The sequence below is a fragment of the Somniosus microcephalus genome, chromosome 5, assembly GCF_052327205.1.
Source record: "Somniosus microcephalus isolate GS21.2 chromosome 5, FLI_Smic_1.0, whole genome shotgun sequence".
Classification (NCBI taxonomy): domain Eukaryota; kingdom Metazoa; phylum Chordata; class Chondrichthyes; order Squaliformes; family Somniosidae; genus Somniosus; species Somniosus microcephalus.
Window position 1 is genome coordinate 83032539 of NC_140991.1, and position 23905 is coordinate 83056443.

Genomic DNA, 23905 nt, shown 5'->3' on the forward strand with positions numbered 1-23905 from the left:
CCACAATATTTTTAACAACTTTCAATTTCAGAGAGACAACAAAAGGGTCAACATAATTCCAGATGTAGATTTATTATAATCTTAAAAGAAAGCTAATGTGGTCACTGAGCAAGGAAATATTCAACAAAACTTCACATTCAACCTGTAGACCAAGAACAAAAACATCTCCAACGCCCACATAGAAATGGGTTTTCTATTTATATAATGAAAGGTATAAATACAGGACTAAAAAAAGACTGACTGGGAACTGTTTCAAAAATAAATACAAGAAAGTTCAGCTTTTACCCAAGATTTATTTTGAATAATTAACCTTAGAGAAACAAGCAACCAATCCAAAAGATTGCACAGAAAAGGAATCCTGGCACTGTAAGATGATACAGAAGGATAAAATGTTGGCTTAAACACATTGATCACTCACTCTTGACCACTCAATAGTTCCAAATTGGAAAGACATTGGAAATGCTAGCAATTAAAATATTCAACTGCAGCCAAACATACAATATATACAGAACATCCAGTCATGGCTACTTTCTTCATGTCTCTGTAAAAGTCCTCTAGTCTACCTGTAGTTCAACAGCAAAACCAGTAATACAATACACATTACTATCTACAGTATACTGTTGTATTTTAAGCAGGACATAAAAGCACAACTGGCTGATAACTGCATGCAAATCAATAAAGAACTGTCAAAAAACTGACAATTATGAAAAGCAGAATTTCAAGAGTCCAGAGACAGAACTATTGAAATAGGGTTTGCTTACTGGAAATCATGAAGGCACTTGGAGAATACCGGACCAGATTTTCTTTTTAAAAAGAGGACAGTTTGGTTTTAATCAAAGGCTTCTGCCGTCACTGAGTGTTGTCATTCACAGCATACTGGTAGCTAAATGCTCTAACAATATTAAACATAAATCTAATAGAATAAAAGTCCTTAAAGAAAATAGTTTACATCAAATATTAGACGTGACAAGTATTTTAAGCAACATAATTTTAAAAGCAGCAATGCATAGCCTTTCTTTCAAATATTCTATAACTGTGGACACAGCATCTATGTATATCCTTTAATACACTATTACAGTATAATTCTGGCAAATAAGTAGAAATCCATCAACTGCCACCACTACAGGGATATTCGGGTAAAATATCTAGCATGGAATTGATTATTTCACACAATAGGTCATTTATGGCAAAAATAAATTTGAAGACATTTGCCTTTCTATAATCATCTGGCAGTCTCTAGGCCTTCATTCAAGCAACAATTGCTTTGAAAACTCTGAACTTTTTTCCACAATATCTGAACGACCAGCACAGCATTCACAGTTCCTTTCAAATATATTCACTGTTTTTCCTTTCAAAGATCTAAAGTTCTCACAACTGAACAAGCATTTTCATAAAAGAATATTTGGCAACTTTTTTTTTACTCCAGTGAGAGTAAACCTGTAAATGATCATTTCAAATTAAAAGCAATTAAAGGTCTTTCCTCCCGTTTCTGCCAAGGACTTTTTTTATCCTCGTCTTGGTCTTCGGTGCTGTCATTGTCATCATTCTCATTGATTTGATCATTGTCATTAATACGATCATTTTCATTATTCATCATCTGATCATCAGTATCAGCATTCTCTGAATGTTTTGCACTAGTTGGAAGACACTCCTCAGTTTCTTCAATTCTCTGTATATTTTCATTCTGTAGACCTTCTGTTGTGCCACTATTTCTTTCAGTTGGCCCATCCATCAGCAGTTTCATCGAGGCGTCCTCTGGGCTGCAGACAGCTGTCCCACTTTCACTACCACTCTGCTCCATATCATCCATGTACACCAGCCTTGTGTACGTCATACTGCCGGAAAGATTCCGCTCTCGTGCTTCTTTTCCCTTTCGGGTAGGTTTCGGTTCATTCATGTCTACCCCAGAATCCAAACTGGCGTCATTGCTCCCATTTTTCCCAGCTTTTTGCAAGTCAATGTAAGAATGTCTAACCTGGGCATTTGCACGGCCATCTAGGGACACAAACCAAGCTCTAGGGTGAGGGAGAGGCTTTCCTCCAGCTAGTTCCAGCAATGCTTTTTCTGTAAAGAGTTGCACTTCACCATTCATCTGAGCCATTGCAGCTTCACTTAGTGATGCTGGGATTGATACAGATTCTGACATGGTGGATGATTGTGGACTCCAGTCTTCACCTTCTGCTTCCTGAAGTTGCTGCTGCTGTGATAAAATTTGTGGTGTCGCTTGCTGTTGCTGTTGAGAATGTGGATGCAACTGTTGGTTAGAAATAGAAAGCTCTGCCTGTAGCCTTTCCAACTCTAGCTGTTGTTCTGCTGGGGCAGTCAAAGGCTGTCCCATGGAAGGATATTCTATAGGCAACTTCATATAATGAGAAGGAATGACCAATGTAGGTAACACTTTTCTATAAACATTATCATTCACCTCATCTGCTGAACTGCAACAGAGCAACTGGCCTGGCTGAGGAAAAGAGGTTGGTCTTTCAAGGTGGTCAACTGACCGGGACATCATGTAATCAGTTGTTTTTCTATCCATTTTTTGTGCTTTGTCAGGAACATACGGTAGCTGATAATCTGGCTCTCGGATACTACTTTTACTATCAGTGGAAAAAAAGCTTATTGAAGCCTGAACTTCTTTATCTCTTTTATCCAGTAGTGGCTGGGAAGCAACTGAATTGTAGCTCTTTCTATAGTCTTCTCTCATAGGAGATTCAAAATCCTCAGAAACATCAATTGATCTTGCCATTTTAAGGCGATAGTTTCTAGGAGACCTACAATAGTCTTCCTTTAAGGTAGCTCTCAAAGATGGGTCTTTATGTGAAATTAATTCTTCTCGAGAACTGAATTCTCGTGAAGTACTATATGAGGGTTTCAGCATTGGTGTATGAACGTCTGCCTCTCCATTGGAAGACACCAGTTCCATGTGGACTGCACTAATTAAGTTGAGGTGAGACATTGAAGTTGCTTGGTCCTTCTTAGAACTGTCCAATGCAGAGGACAGCTGAATTTTCCTATGGTGCTGACGAGGTTTTAAGCATTTTCTCCTGCAAGAAAAATGGGTGGGGTGGGAAGAAGAGAAAGAACATTTCAGTTTCTATTGGAAATTACTTCATATAATAAAAAATAAAGTTAAACTAGAATTGTGTTTAAAAATAAACTAAATAAATAAAAACTTTTCAAGGAAAATCTACCTGGCAATTTAAAAATCAACTAATGACTCGTGCGCATAAATAAACTGACTGGGATGACTGTATTTTAGCTCTTTATACTTTGCAAACACAAATCTAACAGCAGGAAACATACATACTTGGTCATTAAACAAATCCAAACCATCACAAAAATGTTTGTTGCAACAGACGAGACATAAAAATTCTACGTATTTTCTTCAAAAAAACTCTCGAGGAACATCTCCAGGACTGTAAAATGCTCCCAATAGTTTTTCTTTTTTTTATTATTGGGATTTCCGTATTAATGCTAATTTATTCACATATGTCAATTGTGTTTACTATAATGAATAAACATATACTTCAATAAAGCTTTTTTTGTACAAAAAAATATATTACCCTCTTTTCTCCACTCTGTATTTTAGTCTCCCCATCCAAACACAATTTCCCAGCCAACAGATGCTTCCTTGAGAGCATGGCTGAGATTGGGAACTCATTGAATGAAGAATCACAGCATGGAGCAATTTCCTACCACACTGTGGTACAACATATTGGACAAAATACATTAATAGAACTGAAAATCACTGCAGCAAAATAAATAACCTTTCAATCTTCCTATAACTCTGGTTGTAAACATTTAAAAAAATTAATCATCACTAATAATCATCAGAAGAATTGCACAAGAAATAGAATATATGCTATCAGAATTTATGATTTAAAATGTTTTAGATAATAAAAACCATCTCATCCTTTGGAAGTGGATTATGCTGCATTTTGAGGTGCTCTGCTTTAGTTCTGAAGAAATATTTTCCTTTGAAAAGTTACCTGCAATAATAGATGAGCAAGCAAAGCAGAACCAGCAGAATGACAGTCATCACTCCAAGAATGGCCAACAGGAAGACTGTATGATAGACAGTGATGTCACTGGCTCCAACAGGGCCCAGATTACCTAAAATAAGCAAATTAAATTATATCAAATAGCTTCTTACTTATGGTTGAGCTGCATAATTTAGCAAACTTTTTCAATAATAGATTTATGAAGGAGATAGGATGCCCTTTTTACTATGGAAAATTGAAAAAAGTGAAATACTGTCTATTCAGTATGAAGTATTTAGCACCTTGAAAGGTAACACATATACTTATCAATCATCTTTATTTTTAATATTGTTCAATTATCAATGCAGTACTTTATTGTTCTAGTCCATTACTTTCCACCCCCACCATCTGTAGCAATCCTCAAATTTGACCACAATCCTCCCAAATTATTTACCTGGGCTTTGAGGAGACATGGCTGCAACCCAGTAACCCAACTGTGGAGCAAAGTATGTCCAAGTGAGATAGTCCCCTTCTCTTTGTACAAGGCCCAATCCACTCTTTAGCCAAGCACCTGGAGAAACAGGAATCAAGAAAGGAAACTTTGGTTTAAATCATATTTTCATTTTCTGAAAAGTATTTACCTAATTAAGCTAATACTGTAAAACTGGGCACCCCTGTAAACAAAGAGACCGGATTTCCTCCATTAATCTCTATGGAAGGAAACTAAAAGAAACCAAGGTCGGGGGAGAAACAGTATTTGTCTTCGCAGCAGCTTTTCCTCTCACCCAGGATATGGCACTATAACCTTATGTGAAGTCCAGCTTAATGTAAATCATTAAGTGATGAATGACAAGTTGAATTCACCTTAAAGGAAGATTCACCATTTTCTGTAACTGAAGTGAGCATTTGTTATAGATTATTTTTCTCATCACTTATACTTGCCAATCCAAAATATATCTATAAATAAATTGTTCAGAAATGCTTTACTTTTGTGCAAGCCTCTCACCAATCACTAGAGGGCATATATGTGTGCAGGGTGTATATGCCATAAAGCACCAGAACATTAGAAAAATGGCATGGGCCTTTGCAATGTTAGAATTTCTTCATAAATACCAAATCAAAGTAGTTACACAACTATTTGTTCAGCATTCAAAAACCATGTTACCAAGTGAGCAAGGGGTGTATGCATAATACCCACATTCAGTCAGCAAGGCAAACCAAGCTAGTCAAAGCATGCCTTGCAAGCCTTCTTCCTAGCTCTTCCCTGAATCAGTACAGCCACTTGCTGATACTTGACAAAGGGTTCATCCGAAACATTGACTCTATTTTCTCTCCATGGATGTTGCCTGGCCTGCTGAGTTTTTCCAGCATTTTCTGTTGTTATTGCTGATACTAAAACCTGCTCTCAAATACACATTCAGCAGACTTGTACAAGGCCATTACCAGGAGACTACAGCTCCAGCTACAGATTGCAAAATAACCCTCGCCATTGTAGTACAATACATTTTCAAAAAGAATAGGTGTGGCCCTTCTCAATGCATTTATTTTTTAATGTTGTAATGTAATACCTTAAGATGCAGCATATGAAAGCCCATAGCTGTGAATGTTTGGAATGCAGGTGTCACTTTTAGTGATCTATTGATTGCCCATTGCGACCAATTTCTTTGTCACTTTGATTAGTTGCTAAGAATGCTTTCATTATACTGTAGTGGGCTACATGAACTAATTCTATGAAAACATATCCTTGCCAGTAATACTTGAACACAAGGGAAATTACATTTGCTTTGTTCTGGGTTTATGTTACTGGGCTGTTTTCATGTTACAAAGTTATCAAAATAGTAAATGCTCATGCCTTGAAATCATTCATTCATTACTCCACTGCCCCTTCTCCATTTCTTAGCTACTTGAAGGAGCCTGTGCCATTTGGACAGAAGCAACTGAGTATCAATTTCAGACTGAACTAAAAATGAAGGCACTTACTGCTCAGTTGGCAATGAATCCATTGCTGCCTCATTAAAAATACACAATCAAAAAACCTCCATTACAAACTAGAAGCAGCAAACGTGTGTATTCTGAAAGGAAATAAACTGTAATATGATAAATAAATATCAGTTATTTTTTAAAAATGACAAACTTTCAGGGAAACCAATTCTGTCAAGTCCACAGCTTGTGTTGTAAATCACTAAAGACATCCAGTAAAGCTGCAGCAAGTTTTTGTTGCAATGTAGAGATGAGTTTCCAGTGCGAGTATGTGGGACACAGCAGAATAGGGTCACTTCAAAGGAAATGGAGCACCTTGTTAAACTGTTCTTTAATGTCCCTCAACTTACATCAATGACAGGGAATATTACGAGCGGAACCGTGACTGCAAGTTCTTGTATAAACATATCTGTATCAATACATTAGATTTTAAAAAAAGCAGGGTACTTCCGAGGGGAAAAGATTATGGGCGAGTCAACCATTTATTGCATTGAACCTGAATATTTCAACAGCAACCTCTACCAATTATATCCTAGAAACTTAGTGAGGAAATTCTCAACTGTATCTGTGGCATTGACAGATTTTGCTTTACTTATTTTTGATTAGTAAACATTTTGGTTTTTTTTATATTGGTTCTTTGGATGTGGAAAAAAAAATGGAACAGGTAGATAAACAATGCAAGTAATTCCATTCCATTCAGGAAGAAAGCTGTGATGAAAGCAGAGCGTGCAGGTTCTAAGATGCAGAGTAGAGCTTTCATCTACAGTTAATTAAAAAAAAAATCTTTATTCGATGTCTTGGAAAGACATGGTTAATGCGAGTTATGAATTGGGTTCAGCTTGTGGTAGCTGAAAATAAGTCCCTTTGTCTCTGGGTCAGAGTTTACAGGCTGAGACAGGAGAAATTATAATGAGAATAAGGAAAGGGCAGAGAAATTAAGCAAATACTTTGGGCCTATCTTCACAGAAGATGCAAAAAACCTAGTGGAGAACCAAGGGTCTAGCGAGAATCAGAAACTGAAAGCAATTAGTATTAGGTTAAAAAAATTGATTTCGGGACCGAAAACCAATAAATCCCCTGGACCTGATGGCCTACATCCTAGGGTTTTAAAAGAGGTGGCTATAGACGATAGTGGATGCATTGGTTGTCATCTTCCAAAATTCCACAGATTCTAGAACGGTTCCCTCAAATTGGAAGGTAGCAAATGTAACCCCACTATTTAAGAAAGGAGGGAAAGAAAAAACAGGGAACTACAGACCAGTTAGCCTGACATCAGTAGTAGGGAAGATGCTAGAATCTATTATTAAGGACTGTGGTAACAGGACACTTAGAAAATAATAGGATTTTTAAATATTAGTTCATGGGATCTGGCATCGCTGGCAAGGCCAGCATTTATTGCCCATCCCTAATTACCCTTGAGAAGGTGGTGGTGAGCCGCCTTCTTGAACCGCTGCAGTCCATGTGGTGAAGGTACTCCCAGGGTGCTGTTAGGGAGGGAGTTCCAGGATTTTGACCTAGCGACGATGAAGGAACGGCAGTAAACTTCTAAGTCAGGATGGTGTGTGACTTGGAGTTGGTGGTGTTCCCATGCGCCTGCAGCCCTTGGCCTTCTAGGTGGAAGAGGTCGCGGGTTTGGGAGGTGCTGCCGAAGAAGCCGTGGCAAGTTGCTGCAGTGTATCTTGTAGATGGTACACACTGCAACCACGGTATGCTGGTGGTGGAAGAGAGTGAATGATTAAGGTGGCGGATGTGGTGCCAATCAAGCGGGCTGCTTTGTCCTGGATGGGGTCGTGCTTCTTATGTGTTGTTGGAGCTGCACTCATCCAGGCAAGTGGAGAGTATTCCATCACACTCCTTACTTGTGCCTTGTAGATGGTGGAAAGGCTTTGGGGAGTCAGGAGGTTAGACACTCACCGCAGAATACCTAGCCTCTGACCGGCTCTTGTTGCCACAGTATTTATGTAGCTGGTCCAGTTAAGTTTCTGGTCAATGGTGACCCCCAGGATGTTGTTGATGGGGGATTCGGCAATGGTAATGCCATTGAATGTCAAAGGGCAGTGGTTAGACTCTCGTTTGTTGGAGACAGTCATTGCCTGCTATTTGTGTCGCGCAAATGTTACCCGCCACTTATCAGCCCAAGCCTGAACGTCGTCCAGGTCTTGTTGCATGCAGGCATGGACTGCTTTATTATCTGAGGAGTTGTGAATGGCGCTGAACACTGTGCAATCATCAGCGAACATCCCCATTTCTGACAGAGTCAACAAGGATTTATGAAAGGGAAATCATGTCTGACAAATCTGTTAAGAGTTTTTTGAAACCAGTGGATGTGGTGTATTTGGATTTTCAGAAGGCATTCGATAAGGTGCCACACAAGAGTTTATTAAACAAAATTAGGGCTCATAGGATTGGGGTAAAATACTAGCATGGCTTGAGGATTGGTTAATGGACAGAAAACATAGAGTAGGAATAAACGGGTCATTTTCGGTTTGGCAGGCTGTAACTAGTGGGGTACCGCAAGGATCAGTGCTTGGGCCTCAGCTATTCACAATCTATATCAATGATTTGGATGAGGGGACCAAATGTAATATATCCAAGTTTGCTGATGATACAAAACTAGGTGGCAATGTAAGTTGTAAGGAAGATGCAAAGAAGCTTCAAGGGGATATAGACAGGCTAAGTGAGCGGGCAAGAACATGGCAAATGGAATATGTGGAGAAATGTGAAGTAATCCACTTTGGTAGAAAAAATAGAAAAGCAGAGTATTTTTTAAATGGTGAGAGATTGGGAAATGTTGGTGTTCAGAGGGACCTGGTGTCCTTGTACACGAATCACTGAAAGTTAAAATACAGGTACAGCAAGCAATTAGGAAAGCAAATGGTATGTTGGCCTTTATTACAAGAGGATTTGAGTATAAGAGTAAGATGTCTTACTGCAGTTATACAGGGCCCTGGTGAGACCACATTGGAGTACTGTGTACAGTTTTGGTCTCCTTACTTAAGGAAGGATATACTTGCCATAGAGGGAGTGCAACGAAGGTTCACCAGACTGGTTCCTGGGATGGGGGGGGGATGGTTCCTGGGATGGGGGGGATTGTTCTATGAGGAAAGATTGAGCAGACTAGGCCTATATTCTCTAGAGTTTAGAAGAATGAGAGGTGATCTCATTGAAACATACAAAACTTTTACAGGGCTTGACAGGGTAGATGCAGGGAGGATGTTTCCCCTGGCTGGGGAGTCTAGAACCAATCGTCACAGTCTCAGAATAAGGGGTCGGCTATTTAGGACTGAGATAAGGAGAAATTTCTTCACTCAGAAGGTGGTGAGTCTTTGGAATTCTCTACCCCAGAGGGCTGTGGTGGCTCAGTCGTTGAGTATATTCAAGACAAAGATCAATAGATTTTTGAATATTAAGGGAATCAAGGGATATAGGGATAGTGCGGGAAGGGGGAGTTGAGGTAGAAGATCAGCCATGATCTTATTGAATGGCGGAGCAGGCTCGAGGGGTCGAATGGCCGACTCCTGCTGCTACATCTTATGTTCTTTTGACAATGCATGAAACTGAACCAGGATTAAGATGGAAGCTAAGTTCCCTTGCTCAACTTCAAGATGGAGGCCTGCAAATAAATTGGCAATGAGACCAAGCCAGGTTGTTTGATTTGAAAATTTATTCACTCTTCACATTCTATATCTGGGCCCAGATCTATTTGAAAATGTCATATTTTGCAAACAGAATTGACAGCTTTTCAGACAAGCCCTTCACAGAATAATTGCTGAAGCAATAGCAAACATGTTTAATCTCCTCCATAAACACTCAAGAGGTTTGCTAAAATGGACTTGAGCAATACCACAGCTGTTGAACAATTTCACTTGAGAAAAATTCCTAGCCAATTTCATAAAAATTTACTTTTACCAACCAGCAATTTTCTGAATCAGATGTTATCAGAATACAAATTAATGAATATAAAAGGAGGAACTTCAATTCCAAACCAAATCATTGGCACCAACTTTAAAACAATGGGGAGAACTAAGATTTGCATTCAAAATTACAAGTTAATCTAGTGTCATAGAATCATAGAAATTTACAGCACAGAAGGAGGCCATTTCGGTCCATCGTGTCTGCGCTGGCCGACAAAGAGCTATCCACCCTAATTCCACTTTCCAGCACTTGGTCCGTAGCCCTGTAGGTTACGGCACTTCAGGTGTACATCCAAGCACTTTTTAAATGTGGTGAGGGTTTCTGCCTCTACCACCCTTTCAGGAAGTGAGTTCCAGACCCCCACCACCCTCTGGGTGAAGAAATTTCCCCTCAAATCTCCTGTATACCTCCTACCAACTACTTTAAATCTATGCTCCCTGGTTGTTGACCCCTCTGCTAAGGGAAATAGGTCCTTCCTATCCACTCTATTTAGGCCCCTCATAAATGTATACACCTCAATAAGGTCTCTCCTCAGCCTCCTCTGTTCCAAAGAAAACAAACCCAACCTATCCAATCTTTCCTCGTAGCTAAAATTCTCCAGTCCAGGTAACTCCTCGTAAATCTCCTCTGTACCCTTCTCTAGTGCAATCACATCTTTCCTGTAATGTGGTGACCAGAACTGCACGCAGTACTCTAGCTGTGGCCTAACTAGTGTTTGATACAGTTTAAGCATAACCTCCCTGCTCTTGTATTCTATGCCTCGGCTAATAAAGGCAAGTATTCCGTATGCCTTCTTAACCACCTTAGCTACCTTGCCTGCTACTTTCAGGGCTCTGTGGACCTGCACTCCAAGGTCCCTTTGTTCCTCTACACTTCTCAGTGTCCGACCATTTAATGTGTATTCCCTTGATTTGTTAGCCCTCCCCAAATGCATTACCTCACATTTCTCCGGACTGAATTCCATTTGCCACTGTTCTGCCCACTTGACCTGTCATTGATATCTTCCTGCCGTCTACAGCTTTCTTCCTTATTGTCAACCACACGGCCAATTTCAGTATCATCTGCAAACTTCTATATCATACCCCCTACATTCAAGTCTAAATAATTGAAATATACCACAAAAAGCAAGGGACCTAGTACTGAGCCCTGTGGAACCCCACTGGAAACAGCCTTCCAGTCACAAAAACACCAGTCAACCATTACCCTCTGCTTCCCGTCTCCGAGCCAGTTTTGAATCCAACTTGACACTTTGCCCTGGATCCCATGGGATTTTAACTTCGTGACCAGTCTGCCATGTGGAACCTTATCAAAAACCTTGCTAAAATCCATATACACTACATCAAATGCACTACCCTCATCTACCCTCCTTGTTACCTCCTCAAAAAATTTAATTCAGTCAGGCACGACCTTCCCTTAACAAATCTGTACTGACTGTCCTTGATTAATCCGTGTCTTTCTAAATGAAGATTTATCCTGTCACTCAGAATTTTTTCCATTAATTTTCCCACCACCAAGGTTAGGCTGACTGGCCTGTAATTACTCAGTCTATCCCTTTCTCCCTTTTTAAACAAAGGTACAACATTAGCAGTCCTCCAGCACACACCTGTAGCCAGAGAGGATTGAAAAATGATGGTCAGGGCGTCCTCTATTTCCTCTTTTGCTTCTCTTAGCAGCCTGGGATACATTTCATCCGGGCCTGGGGATTTATCCACTTTCAAAGCTGCTAAGCCCCTTAATACTTCCTCTCTCACTGTTTATTTCATCTAATATTTCACACTCCTCCTCCAAGAGGATAAATGTATGATTCAGAACATCAGGCTCCAACTATTGGCTCAATGGTGTAAATATTATATGTGCTGTGGATCCGAGTTATAAAAGACCAGGATGATCATCACGAGAGTCCCTGGTCTGTGCTGTTGGTGAATATATGTTTTGATCTATCTTAAGCATCTGCCCCTTGATGTTTAGAGATTTGAGAGCCCTCCTGAGAGGCAGCGATGCTAGTCGTTTGGAAATACAACCAATAACAGTCAACATAGCTTCAGAAAGGGAAGATCCTGCCTGACTAATCTTCTTTGAAGTAGTGACAACCCAATGGACTGTAAAAGTCCGCCAAAACCTCGAATTTCAAATCCCCCAATGGCCGCCCCCCCATCTCTGTAACCTCCTCCAGCCCTATAAGCCTCCAAGATGTCCAAGCTCCTTCAATTCTCTTGCGCATCCCCGATTTTAAATTGCTCCACCATTGGCGACCATGCCTTCAGATGCCTACGCCCCAAGCTCTGGAATTCCCTCCCTAAACCTCTCCGCCTCTCTCCTTTAAGTCACTCCTTAAAACCTGCCTCTTTGACCAAGCTTTTGGTCACCTGTCCTAATATCTGTGTGGCTCGGTGTCAAATTTAGTCTGATGACATTCCTATGAAACGCTGTGGGACATTTTTACTACATTAAGAGCGCTATATAAATGCAAGTTGTTGTTGTACCTGGACTTCCAAAAGGCTTTTGACAAAGTTCCACATGAAAAGCTATTAATTAAACTCAAAGTTGTGGGGATTTAGGGCAAATCTTGGTAATGGATAAGGAATTTAACGAAGGGTGAAAATGAAGAAGGCCGCTCCGAAATTATAAAATGAGTTGGACAAAATATGTATGTGGGCATAACAATGGCAGTTGAAATTTAATGCAGGCAAGTGTAAAATACTGCATATAGGAAGGAAAAAAAAAGAGACAACAATTTTACTCTTTTAATTATGTTGAAATAGCCGAGGATGAAGTTGAAAGAGTCTTAGTAGATTCGATGTTTCACAAGCCCAACAAATGCAGAGCAGCAATCAACAAAGCCAATAGAATGGTGAACCACACACTCAAAACAGCAGGATGCAAATCAGAGGACATCATGATAATGCTGTACAGTGACATGGTCAGGCTGCACCTTGAATACTGTGTCCCTTTCGAGTTGCCCAAACCAAGGGAAACATTGACGCACTGGAGGCAGTGTAGAGAAGAGAGATGGGACTGATCCCTATTGTTAAACATCTGAGATGAGAAAGGACTGTGGAAGCTTGGGCTTTTCATTTTGGAAAGGAAGCCTCTGAAAGGTGATCTTGAGGTTTATGAAATAATTAAGGGAATGGAAAAGGTAAATCTAGAAAGATACAGCAACAGATCATGTTCAGGTTCTAGCAACAGGACTCCTGCATGGAATGTAGTCCCCATTCATCAGGAGAAATTGCTAGCTCAGATTCCTATGCCGCCACAAGCCTGGTGACTTATGTGAAGACTGAGATACAACAGAGGCCTCAGCCTACACAACTCTGGCATTTGATTTAAGGGAGACTGATATCTAGAGGCCTACATCCACATAATCCTGGGATTTGATTTATGAACACACCCATGTAGAGACCTATGGGCAAGTGCAGATATATAAAGCCATCTAAAAGACAAACAGCAGTTTGGGTTTTATAAATAGGAGTAAGAAATATTGACAAATTCATTGGTTAGGCCAAAGTTACTGTGACCTGTTTTGGTGCCCATTATAGAAAGGACATTCAAGCCATAAGATTGTGTAAAAAAGACAGACTTGCATTTACTGTATTTAGCGCCTTTCATGACCTCAGGGCATCCCAAAGCATTTTACAGCCAAAGAAGTACTTTTTGAATTGTAGTCATTGTTGTAATGTAGGAAATGTGGCAGCCAATTTGCACACAGTAAGGTTCCATGAACAGCAATGTGACAATGACCAGATAATCTGTTTTGGTTGAGGGATAAATATTGACTAGGACACCAAAAATAACTCCTGTGCTCCTCTTCGAAATAGTGCCATGGGATCTTTTACATCCAACTGAGGGGGCAGACAGGGCCTCTGAAAGACGGGTCCAAGGGCTTGAACCCACAACCCTCTGACTGAGGAGGAGTGCTACAATTAAACCATGGCTGGGATTACAGGTTTACCAGAATTATGCCAGGGCTGGGAAACTATAGTAATGAGGAGTGGCTTGAGATACTGGGACTATTTTCACTGGAGCAGAGAAGGCAAAGCATGATTATTAAAGGTTTTTAAAATTATGAAAGGTTTTGATAGATTGAAAAAGGAAAGTCTACTTTCTCTGCTTGGGGAGTAAGGGACAGAGGAATCATCAATTTAAAATTGCCACAAAGTGCAAGTACAGAGACAGGGAGACATTTCTTGACACACAAGCAGTTTTTGGAGTATGGAATGCTTTGGCACAGGGATAAGTGGAGTCAGAAACACTGAACCTTTTCAGGAAAAGATGGATAGTTGTTTGAAGCAGAGGAAGATACAGGCAGTGGGGAGGAGAGTGGGGCAGTGGGATTTATTTTGAATTGCTCTAGGAAAGAGCCGGCACAGATACAATGGGCCGAATAGCCTCAGTTTGTATTGTAAACTTCTATTGTTCACATAACCCTAGCATTCAATTTATCAGTATAAGGTTATAATCAGGAAAATAGGAATTGCGAGGTGAAAAAAGATCAAGGCCCGTCGAGTTCGCCTTCTATCATCCTGGTAGTCAAATGATACAACGGTGATGGAGTTGTTGACTAATCATGGCATTCAATCACAGAATCACAGAAACCCCACAGCGCAGATAGAGGCCATTTCGGCCCATCGAGCCTGCACCGACACATATCCCACCTGATCCCCGTAACCCCTACACCAACACATATCCCACCCTATCCCCGTAACCCCACGTATTTAATCCCCCTAACACTAAGGGTCAATTTATCATAGCCAATCAACCTAACCTGCACATCTTTGAACTGTGGGAGGAAACCGGAGCACCCGGAGTAAACCCACGCAAACACGGGGAGTCTATCAATTAGTCTTCAACAGACCCAGACATGAGGCGAGGAAAACCCCCAGTGATAGAAAGCTTTGGGAACCATGGGTCCAAAGTCACCTGTTCCTCCAAAACATGCCACACTTACCATATGCCACATCTCAAATTACACACTGTATCCCCAAATATTACTTTCTGAAAGAAATTCTTCTAACTTTCATTTGAATGAATCAATACCATCGGCATCCACCCTCACTGAAATAACGGCCCAGAATTTGCTGCAAAAGTAATGGCACGTTCATGGCGCACGCCACTATTAATGTGTAAAAAACACAGCAATTCATGGTGAGGAAGGGATACCCCATGAATTGCAAATCGCCACAATTTGCTGGCTGATTTGTGCTGTTCGCACTGCAAAAACGAGAGCTCGTCGCCAACGTCCCCACGAGTGCCAAGAAATGACTGTATTTGTGCTGTAAGAATGGATTAAACTCAGCAGAAAGTTCAGGCTGTTACTTCACGGTGTAAGAACCTTGTTAATGGGGTAATTTATGTTTCCAATGGTCTTCCACTTTGAAACCAGTTAGCAATGAAATGATCGTTGTTCTCCTCATGCCACATAAAGCACGCAACCAGGATGCAAGTTAAACTGTGGAAGTTATGAAAGGAAGTGAATCCTTCACAGACAAAAAATAATTAAAGAATACAACTAAATTATAGAACTGAAAAGGAAACAAAGAGCACAGATTGGAAAGTGCTTTACTGAACCCGAAAGTCACCGATTTAGAATACAGGAATCCCGCCCCAACTGCGGTTTTGCCATACGCGGATTTCACGTATACACGGTTTCCTCTCTGCGACAACTTTTGCCAACCGTGGCAGTGAATTTTGCGTATACGCGGTTTTAAATTTAGGATTAAGGTAAATAACATGATTTACTGCTTTTATATTCTTTTTTATTCCGTTATTTGAACATTTATACTGTATTTGCCAACCGCGGTTTTACTAACCATGGGGGTTTTCAGGGGCGTATCCCCGCGGGCTAGTAACTGGCTGGCAAAACAAGACATGTTTCTAACCACGAGAGAGGAAGATCAACTACTTTGATTTGTTATGAATTGCTATAAAATATATCGCTTTCACATGTTGGCAGCAGCTGCCTTCAGTTCATAGAATCATAGAATGATACAGCACAGGAAGTGGCCATTCAGCCCATCGTGCCTGTGCCAGCTCTGTGAAAGAGCTATCCAATTAGTCCCACTCCTCTGCTCTTCCCCATAACCCTATACATTTTTCTCCTTCCAGTGTTTATCCAATTCCCTTTGAAAGTTATGATTGAATCTCTTCCACCACGCTTTCAAGCACTGCATTTCAGATCAGAACAAGTCGCTGCTATATTTTACCCCCCCCCCCCCCCCGCCATCATGTCACCTCTGGTTCTTTTGCCAATGACCTTAAATCCATGTCCTCTGGTTACTGACCCTTCTGCCACTGGAAACAGCTTCTCCTTATTTACTCTTTCTTGATTTTGAACACCTCTATTAAATCTCCCCTTAACCTTCTCTGCTCTAAAGGAGAAGAACCCCAGCTTCTCCAATCTCTCCACGTAACTGAAGTCATTCATCCCTGGTACCATTCTAGTAAAATAATAGAATAGCAAAATACTGTGGATGCTGGAAATCTGAAATAACAGAAAATGCTGGAAGCACTCAGCAGGCCAGGCAGCATCCGTGGAGAGAAACTGAGTTAACGTTTCAGGTCTGGGACCCTTCATCAGAACTGGAAAAGGTTAAAGATGTAACAAATTTTAAGCAGGTGCAGAGGCAGGGAAAGGGGGAGGGGAGGAAGGAACCGAAGGAATATTCTGTGCTAAGTTAGGAGAGATTAAATGTTGCAAATGGTGATGGCAGAATCATTAACAACCGCCTGAAAAATGGGGGCAAGGGTTATAGTCTGAAATTGTTGAACTCAATGTTGAGTCCAGAAGGCTGTAAAGTGTCTAATCGAAAGACGAGGTGCTGTTCCTCGAGCTTACATTGAGCTTCGTTGGAACAGTGTAAGAGGCCGAGGACAGAGAGGTCAGAGTGGGAGTGCAGTGGAGAATTAAAGTGACAGGCGACCGGAAGCTCGGGGTCACCCTTACGGACTGAACGGAGGTGTTCTGCAAAGCGGTCGCCCACTGTTTCTCTCTCCATGGATGCTGCCTGGCCTGCCGAGTGCTTCCAGCATTTTCTGTTGACCATTCTAGTAAATCTCCTCTGCGCTCTCTCGAAGGCCTTGACATCCTTCCTAAACCGTGGTGCCCAGAATTGGCCACAATACTCTATCTGGGGCCTAACCAGTGTTTTATAAACGTTTAGCATACTCTATGCCTCTATTAATAAAGCCCAGGATCCCATATGCCTTTTTAAACAGCCTTCTCAACTTGTCCTGCCACCTTCAAAGATACCCCCAGGTCTCTCTGTTCCTGCACCCCCTTTCAATTGCACAATTTTGTTTATATTGCCTCTCCTCATTCTTCTGACCAAAATGAATCACTTCACACTTGTGTGTGTTAAATTGCATCTGCCATGTGTCTGCCCATTTCACTAGTCTGTCTCTGTACTCCTGATCTGTTACATCTCTAACTTTTTCCAGTTATGACGAAAGGTCATCGACCTGAAACCTCAACACGGTTTCTCTCTCCACAGATGCTGCCTGACCGGCTGAGTATTTCTAGCATTTTCTATTTCTTTTTTTGTCCTCCTGAAGTCTGTTACTATCCTCCTCACTGTTTTCTACATTTCTGAGTTTTGAGTCATCTGCAAACTTTGAAATTATGCCCTGTATACCCAAGTCCAGTTCATTTATATATAGGGCAGTGGTCCCAACACCCGACACCATCGCACACTTCCCTCCAGTCTGAAAAACAACCATTCACCACTACTTTCTGCCCCTTAGCCAATTTCTCATCTATTTGCAGTCCTCAGGTACCACTCCCATATCTAAGGAGGATTTGAAGATTGTGGTCACACCACCTGCAATTCCCACCCTTACTTCTGTTAGCAACCTAGGATGCAAGCCATCTGAACCTGGTGACTTTTCATACCTCCTTCACTGTGACATTGGCAGCATCCTCTTCTTTAGTGAAGACAGACGCAAAATACTCATTTAGTAGCTCACCCATCCCCTCTGCCTCCATAAAAATCTCCTTTATGGTCCTTAAATTGACCCCGCCCTTCCTTTGACTACCCTTTTACTATTTATAAGTTTATAAACGACTTTTGGGTTCCCTTTTATGTTATTTGCTAAGCTATTCTCATACTCTCTCTCTTTGCCCCTCTCGTTTCATTTTTAATTTCTCCTTGGCACTCTGTATTCTGCTTGGTTCTCTACTGAATTATGAACCTGAGATTAATCATAAGTCTCCTTTTTCTGTTTCAGTTTCATTATAAACTCTATGGCCTGTAATTTGTGGTCAGCAATTAATTAGCAATCTTGTTGTACGAGGCCCCTTGGGTCGGAGCGATCAGAATATGATCGAATTCTTCATTAAGATGGAGAATGAAGTAGTTGACTCAGAGACTAGGGTCCTCAATTTAAATAAAGGAAACTACGATGGTCTGAGGAGCGAGTTGGGTAGGATTGATTGGGGAATGCCACTCAAAGGGTTGACAGTGGATAGGCAATGGCAAACATTCAAAGACCGAATGGATGAGCTACAGAATTTGTTCATCCCAGTTTGGCATAAAAATAAAACAAAAAAGGTGACTCAACCGTGGCTAACAAGGGAAATTAGGGATAGCATAAGATCCAAGGAGAGGACATATAAATTGGCCAGAAAAAGCAATAATCCTGAGGATTGGGAACAGTTTAGGATTCAACAAAGGAGGACAAAGGGATTAATTAAGAAAGGGAAAATAGAATATGAGAGTAAGCTTGCAGGAAACATAAAAACTGACTGTAAAAGCTTTTATAGATATGTGAAGAGAAAAAGATTGGTGAAGTCAAGCGTAGGTCCCTTGCAGTCAGAATCAGGGGAATTTATAATGGGGAACAAAGAAATGGCTGACCAACTAAATACATATTTTGGTTCTGTCTTCACAAAGGAGGACACAAATAACCTCCCAGAGATGCCGGGGAACATAGGGTCTGATGAAAGGGTGGAACTGAAAGAAATCAGTATTTGTAGGGAAATGGTGTTAGGAAAATTGATGGGACTGAAGGCCGATAAATCCCCAGGGCCTGATAATCTACATCCCAGGGTACTTAAGGAAGTGGCCCTAGAGATAGTAGATGCATTGCTGGTCATCTTTCAGAACTTGATAGACTCTGGAACAGTACCCATGGATTGGAGGGTAGCTAATGTCACCCCACTATTCAAAAAAGGTGGCAGAGAAAAAGCGGGGAATTATAGACCGGTAAGCCTGACATCCGTAGTGGGGAAAATGCTAGAGTCCATTATAAAAGATGTAATAGCAGGGCACTTGGAAAGCAGTGACAGGATCGGACAAAGTCAACATGGATTTACAAAAGGTAAATCATGCTTGACTAATCTACTGGAATTTTTTGAGGATGTAACTGGTAAAATAGATAAGGGAGAACCAGTGGATGTGGTATATTTGGACTTTCAGAAGGCTTTCGATAAGGTCCCACATAAGGGATTAGCGTGCAAAATTAAGGCACATGGGATTGGGGGCAAGGTATTGACTTGGATAGAGAACTGGTTGGCGGACAGAAAGCAAAGAGTTGTAATAGACGGGTCGTTTTCCGAGTGGCAGGCAGTGACTAGTGGGGTACCGCAAGGATCGGTCCTAGGACCCCAGCTGTTCACAATATATATTAGTGATGATCTGGACGAGGGAATTGGATGTAATATCTCCAAATTTGCAGACGACACAAAGCTGGGTGGGAGGGTATGCTGTGAGGAGGATGTCGTGAAACTCCAGTACGATTTGGACAGGTTGGGTGATTGGGCAGAAACATGGCAAATGCACTATAATGTGGATAAATGTGAGGTTATCCACTTTGGTGGCAAAAACAGGAAGGCAGATTATTTTTTGAATGGCAATAGATTGGGAGAAGGGGAAGTGCAGAGACCTGGGTGTTCTTGTGCACCAGTTGCTGAAGGTAAGCATGCAGGTGGTTAAGAAGGCAAATGGTATGTTGGCCTTCGTAGCAAGAGGGTTCGAGTACAGGAACAAGGATGTCTTGCTACAGTTGTACAGGGCCTTGGTGAGACCGCACCTTGTGTATTGTGTGCAGTTTTGGTCGCCTTACCTGAGGAAGGACGTTCTTGCCATGGAGGGAGTGCAGCAAAGATTCACCAGGCTGATACCTGGGATGGCAGGAATGACGTACGAGGAGAGATTGTGTCGACTGGGCTTATACTCACTGGAGTTTAGAAGATTGAGAGGGGATCTCATCGAAACCTATAAAATTCTGTCAGGCCTGGGCAGACTAGATGCAGGAAGGATGTTTCTGATGGCCGGGGAGTCCAGAACCAGGGGTCATAGTCTAAGGATAAGGGGTAAGTCATTTAGGACTGAAATGAGGAGGAAGTTCTTCACCTAGAGAGTGGTGAACCTGTACAATTCTCTGCCACAGAGGGCGGTGGAGGCCAGTTCATTAAATATATTCAAGATGGAGTTGGATATATTTCTTAAGGCTAAAGGGATCAAGGGATATGGGGAGAAGGCAGGGACAGGGTACTGAATTTGGATGATCGGCCATGATCTCATTGAATGGCGGAGCAGGCTCGAGGGGCCGAATGGCCTACTCCTATCTTCTATGTTTCTATGCTCTCTCTCTTTGCCCCTCTCGTTTCATTTTTAATTTCTCCTCTGCACTCTGTATTCTGCTTGGTTCTCTACTGAATTATGAACATGAGATTAATCATAAGTCTCCTTTTTCTGTTTCAGTTTCATTATAAACTCTATGGCCTGTAATTTGTGGTCAGTGGCGAACGCCTTTGCTTCGCCGCTGGCCCCGAAGTAAGCTTTGCACAAAGATCTCGCGATCGCCGAGGCAAGAATTTGTGACTGACAGACTGCAAACTTCAGGATTTCCGTGTTAGGCTGCGGTCAGTTTCAAAGGCGAAGTGAGGGCAAACGGTCATCAGGGCAGAAAACTCCAGGCCAATATCTTTAGTCATCCAGGGAGCTCCAGCTTTGGATGCCCTTCCTTTCCCCCTCATGGGAATCAGTCCCTACAGTGAAACAGATTCACATTTTCCATTCCATTTGCTGGTGCTGGTGCGGACTTTCACGAAAATGCAAAGCTAACTGAAGCATCATCATCATCAAGCTGTGCCCAAGTACTTGTAGGAGCATGTAACTTTTGACTCAAACCTGCACTTACAATGAAACTGCAAGCTCACTGATCTGTCACTTTCCAACTCTGCAGCCCAACAACTTAAAAAAAAATACATCTTTAGCAACTTTTAATTTAATTCTTTAGGAAACTGATCACCTTTACAAAAAGAGAGTTTGCTGAATAATCGAGAGAGGAAAATTAGAGCCAATATGCAACAACAAAAAGTTCTACAGAACAACTTACCAAGAGTTTTTGTTTAGAAAAAAGTTCTGATCAATGCATGTCTTTTTTAGCATGCTTATTTTGAGACGGTAGTGGTGTAATTAAAGTATTGCTTTTAATGAATGCCGCTTTCCTTTGAAATGCTTGTTCATACCTCAGGCAACATCATCTATGACAGACTATTCACTGCATATCAATGACTCTCCCAGGTTCTGATCACAGATGGCTTCCTGCTCAACTCAAATTACTGATCCCAGGAGTTACATGAATCACTATGCCTGATTTCATTTGGATATAAATCAGGTAAGCATTTGCAGGCATTCGCATAGTTTAGGGGAGAGCCACAAGTTTATTTATAAAGTATGTTTAACCAGATGTAGGCAAGAGTGCGGTTTTTAAAAAGAGCACAATGATTCCAGAGTGATTGCTGCTCCATACACACACTAACTGGGTTTGTTATTATGAACTGCTTTAACTTTGAGCCAGTCTCATTGAAATCTGTTAGCAAAGCAGTAAGAAACCTGAAATTTGTTAAATATTTTAACATGATACCAGAAAGCAGATTTCAACAGTCAACTCCATTTTATGAAAACTAATTTAAGAAAAACTATGAAAAGTCTTAGTAAATGATAGCATACGGCAGAATTTATTGAGCGTCATGCCAACTTGTCCATAGGGAACTGTATTAAATAAAGGCATTCGTTTTACTTTATATAACAAATCTTCAGAACATTCCTGTAATATAAATATATACTCTCTTTACAAGGTCTTAATCAGACACAACTTAAAAAAAATAACAATGCCTCCAGAGAACCTACAAGTCCAGAACAGAATCCATCTCTTTTTAATTAGTATATGGACAGGTGCTGGGAGAGATTTGTTCCATATATGGATCCCCCTTTCTCTTAGGCAGAGTATTTAAAATTTCCTTGACTGTATTTACACCTCAGTTCTAAATCTGCATTTTTGTTCAGTTACTCCTTCTTCACAGGTGTGGAGGAGGGAGAAGTGCAACTTTTCTTAATTTCTCTGGGTTCTCTTTTCTCCCATATCACAGACAACTCTGTGGGCAACAGAATAACTAGGCAACCTGGTCTCAGGCCTCCGCAATTCCTTTCTGTGACCATCAGATGGAGGTGCAATCGAAACCAGGAGCTGATGACCTGTGTTTTAACACAATATTGAGCATGTTCATATTAATATATTGTGTCAATAGGCCTTTACGATGAACTATTTTGCATTAGTCATAGAAAAATTCCTCAAAACCTCCTTTTCCAGATATTGCACGAAGAAAGCATGAAATGAGAAAAGATCATTCAGTCATCAAGTCCGTCACTTCCACAGACTATCTATAATCTACCCCACTGTGAATTCTACACACCCGCTCAATCTGGAGGGATGGTTCTGCACACAAACTCACTGGTGGCCAAACTAAAGTGCTGTCACACCTCCACTGTTCAACCCGTGTCAGCTATCTTCCAGACCATTCTGTTCCATGGAATAATAGGTCCTATTCTATGATCATGTGCACTAGGAGAGCACTTGCACAGAAGGAATGCTAAAATTGTGAGCTCAGGCCATGTGCCAATTTCATTCTGGTCTACCTTCCGTTTTCTATTCTTGGTAAACTGAAGTGCATGCACCCATTTCCCCCCACCAGTCTAATTTAGGCCCCAGGTTTAATGAAAATGAACACCAAGCACAGTTCAGGCTTGAAATGTTAAACTGGTTTCTCTCTCCACAGATGCTGCCTGACTTGCCAAGGGTTTCCAGCATTTTCTGATTTTATTTCAGATTTCCAGCATCTGCAGTTTTTTTGCTTTTGGGTTTTTTCTTGGTGTGGCCCATTGGAATTGGAGCCAGGGAAGCTCCATGGGCACAGAAGCTTGTCATGTTTCAAGATTTTTGATGATTTATTTTTCCCTTCACAGAAAGGATTTGGGGGTTGAGTTATGCTTAAGGGTTGTATTTTAAAACAAAGTGAATTCACACAAATTTATAAAGAGAAAGGTTAGAGGATTTGGCAAATGTGTATTCAAGCCATTTGAGACGGTTTGGGGGGGGGGGGGGGGATGTCACAACTCTCAGCCTATTTCAAACTGATACAACAAGGACCTATTGTTTCATCCCAGGTCCAGTAGCTAGGATGAACAGGGATGTTAAACCATTTGTCATCTCGTCTCTGGTGGCCAAATAAATATTCCTATTCATTGTGGTGTGGATGATTCTTGAGAGAGCACGAGAGATGTTGTGGAAAATATACTCCTGGGAGAGGGGATAGTCACTTTGGTTCAAAGGCCTGCTGGTGAATCCCTGCACGGGAATGCTTCAGCGACGCTGCCCCTCTTCTTCCTGGAGTCGGAAGAGACAAAACAACACAGGGGCAGGCAGGATTTGAACAGATGCAGTTGGTCAGTTTTTGCAGTTGGATGTAGTCTGAAAGAAAGGTAATGCTAAAAACCAAGTAATTCAGCCCACTAAAACGACAAGTACAATGTAACCTGTAAATTAGGGACACCCAAGGGACTTGCATCAGGTGCCCTTTATTTGCAAAATGGTCACTTTTTGCAGGTGTCCGTTGTTTGGGGGTGTCTATTTGTACAGGTTTCACTGTACATAGTTTATTATTTTTTTCCGATGTCTTAAAGAGAAGTGAATTCGAGCTAACTAAGTGGAATTTGTTGACTTACTCTGTATATGTCCACTTGCTGTCTGTT

General features: G+C 41.2%; 1 protein-coding gene across 2 annotated transcripts in view; it reads right to left on the bottom strand.

Moving 5' to 3' along the window:
- Window positions 1-273: 273 nt before the first annotated feature.
- The window catches only part of fam171a1 (family with sequence similarity 171 member A1), a 223293-nt gene continuing 199661 nt past the window's right edge, over window positions 274-23905 (bottom strand). For both annotated transcript variants that reach the window (XM_085987919.1, XM_085987918.1), the window contains 3 exons: window positions 4432-4548; window positions 3987-4110; window positions 274-3041 (listed from right to left, as the gene is read on the bottom strand). In XM_085987919.1, the coding sequence (XP_085844045.1) occupies window positions 1448-3041; window positions 3987-4110; window positions 4432-4548 (1835 nt within the window). In that variant the 3' untranslated portion in view covers window positions 274-1447. The remainder of the gene's footprint in view (window positions 3042-3986; window positions 4111-4431; window positions 4549-23905) is intronic.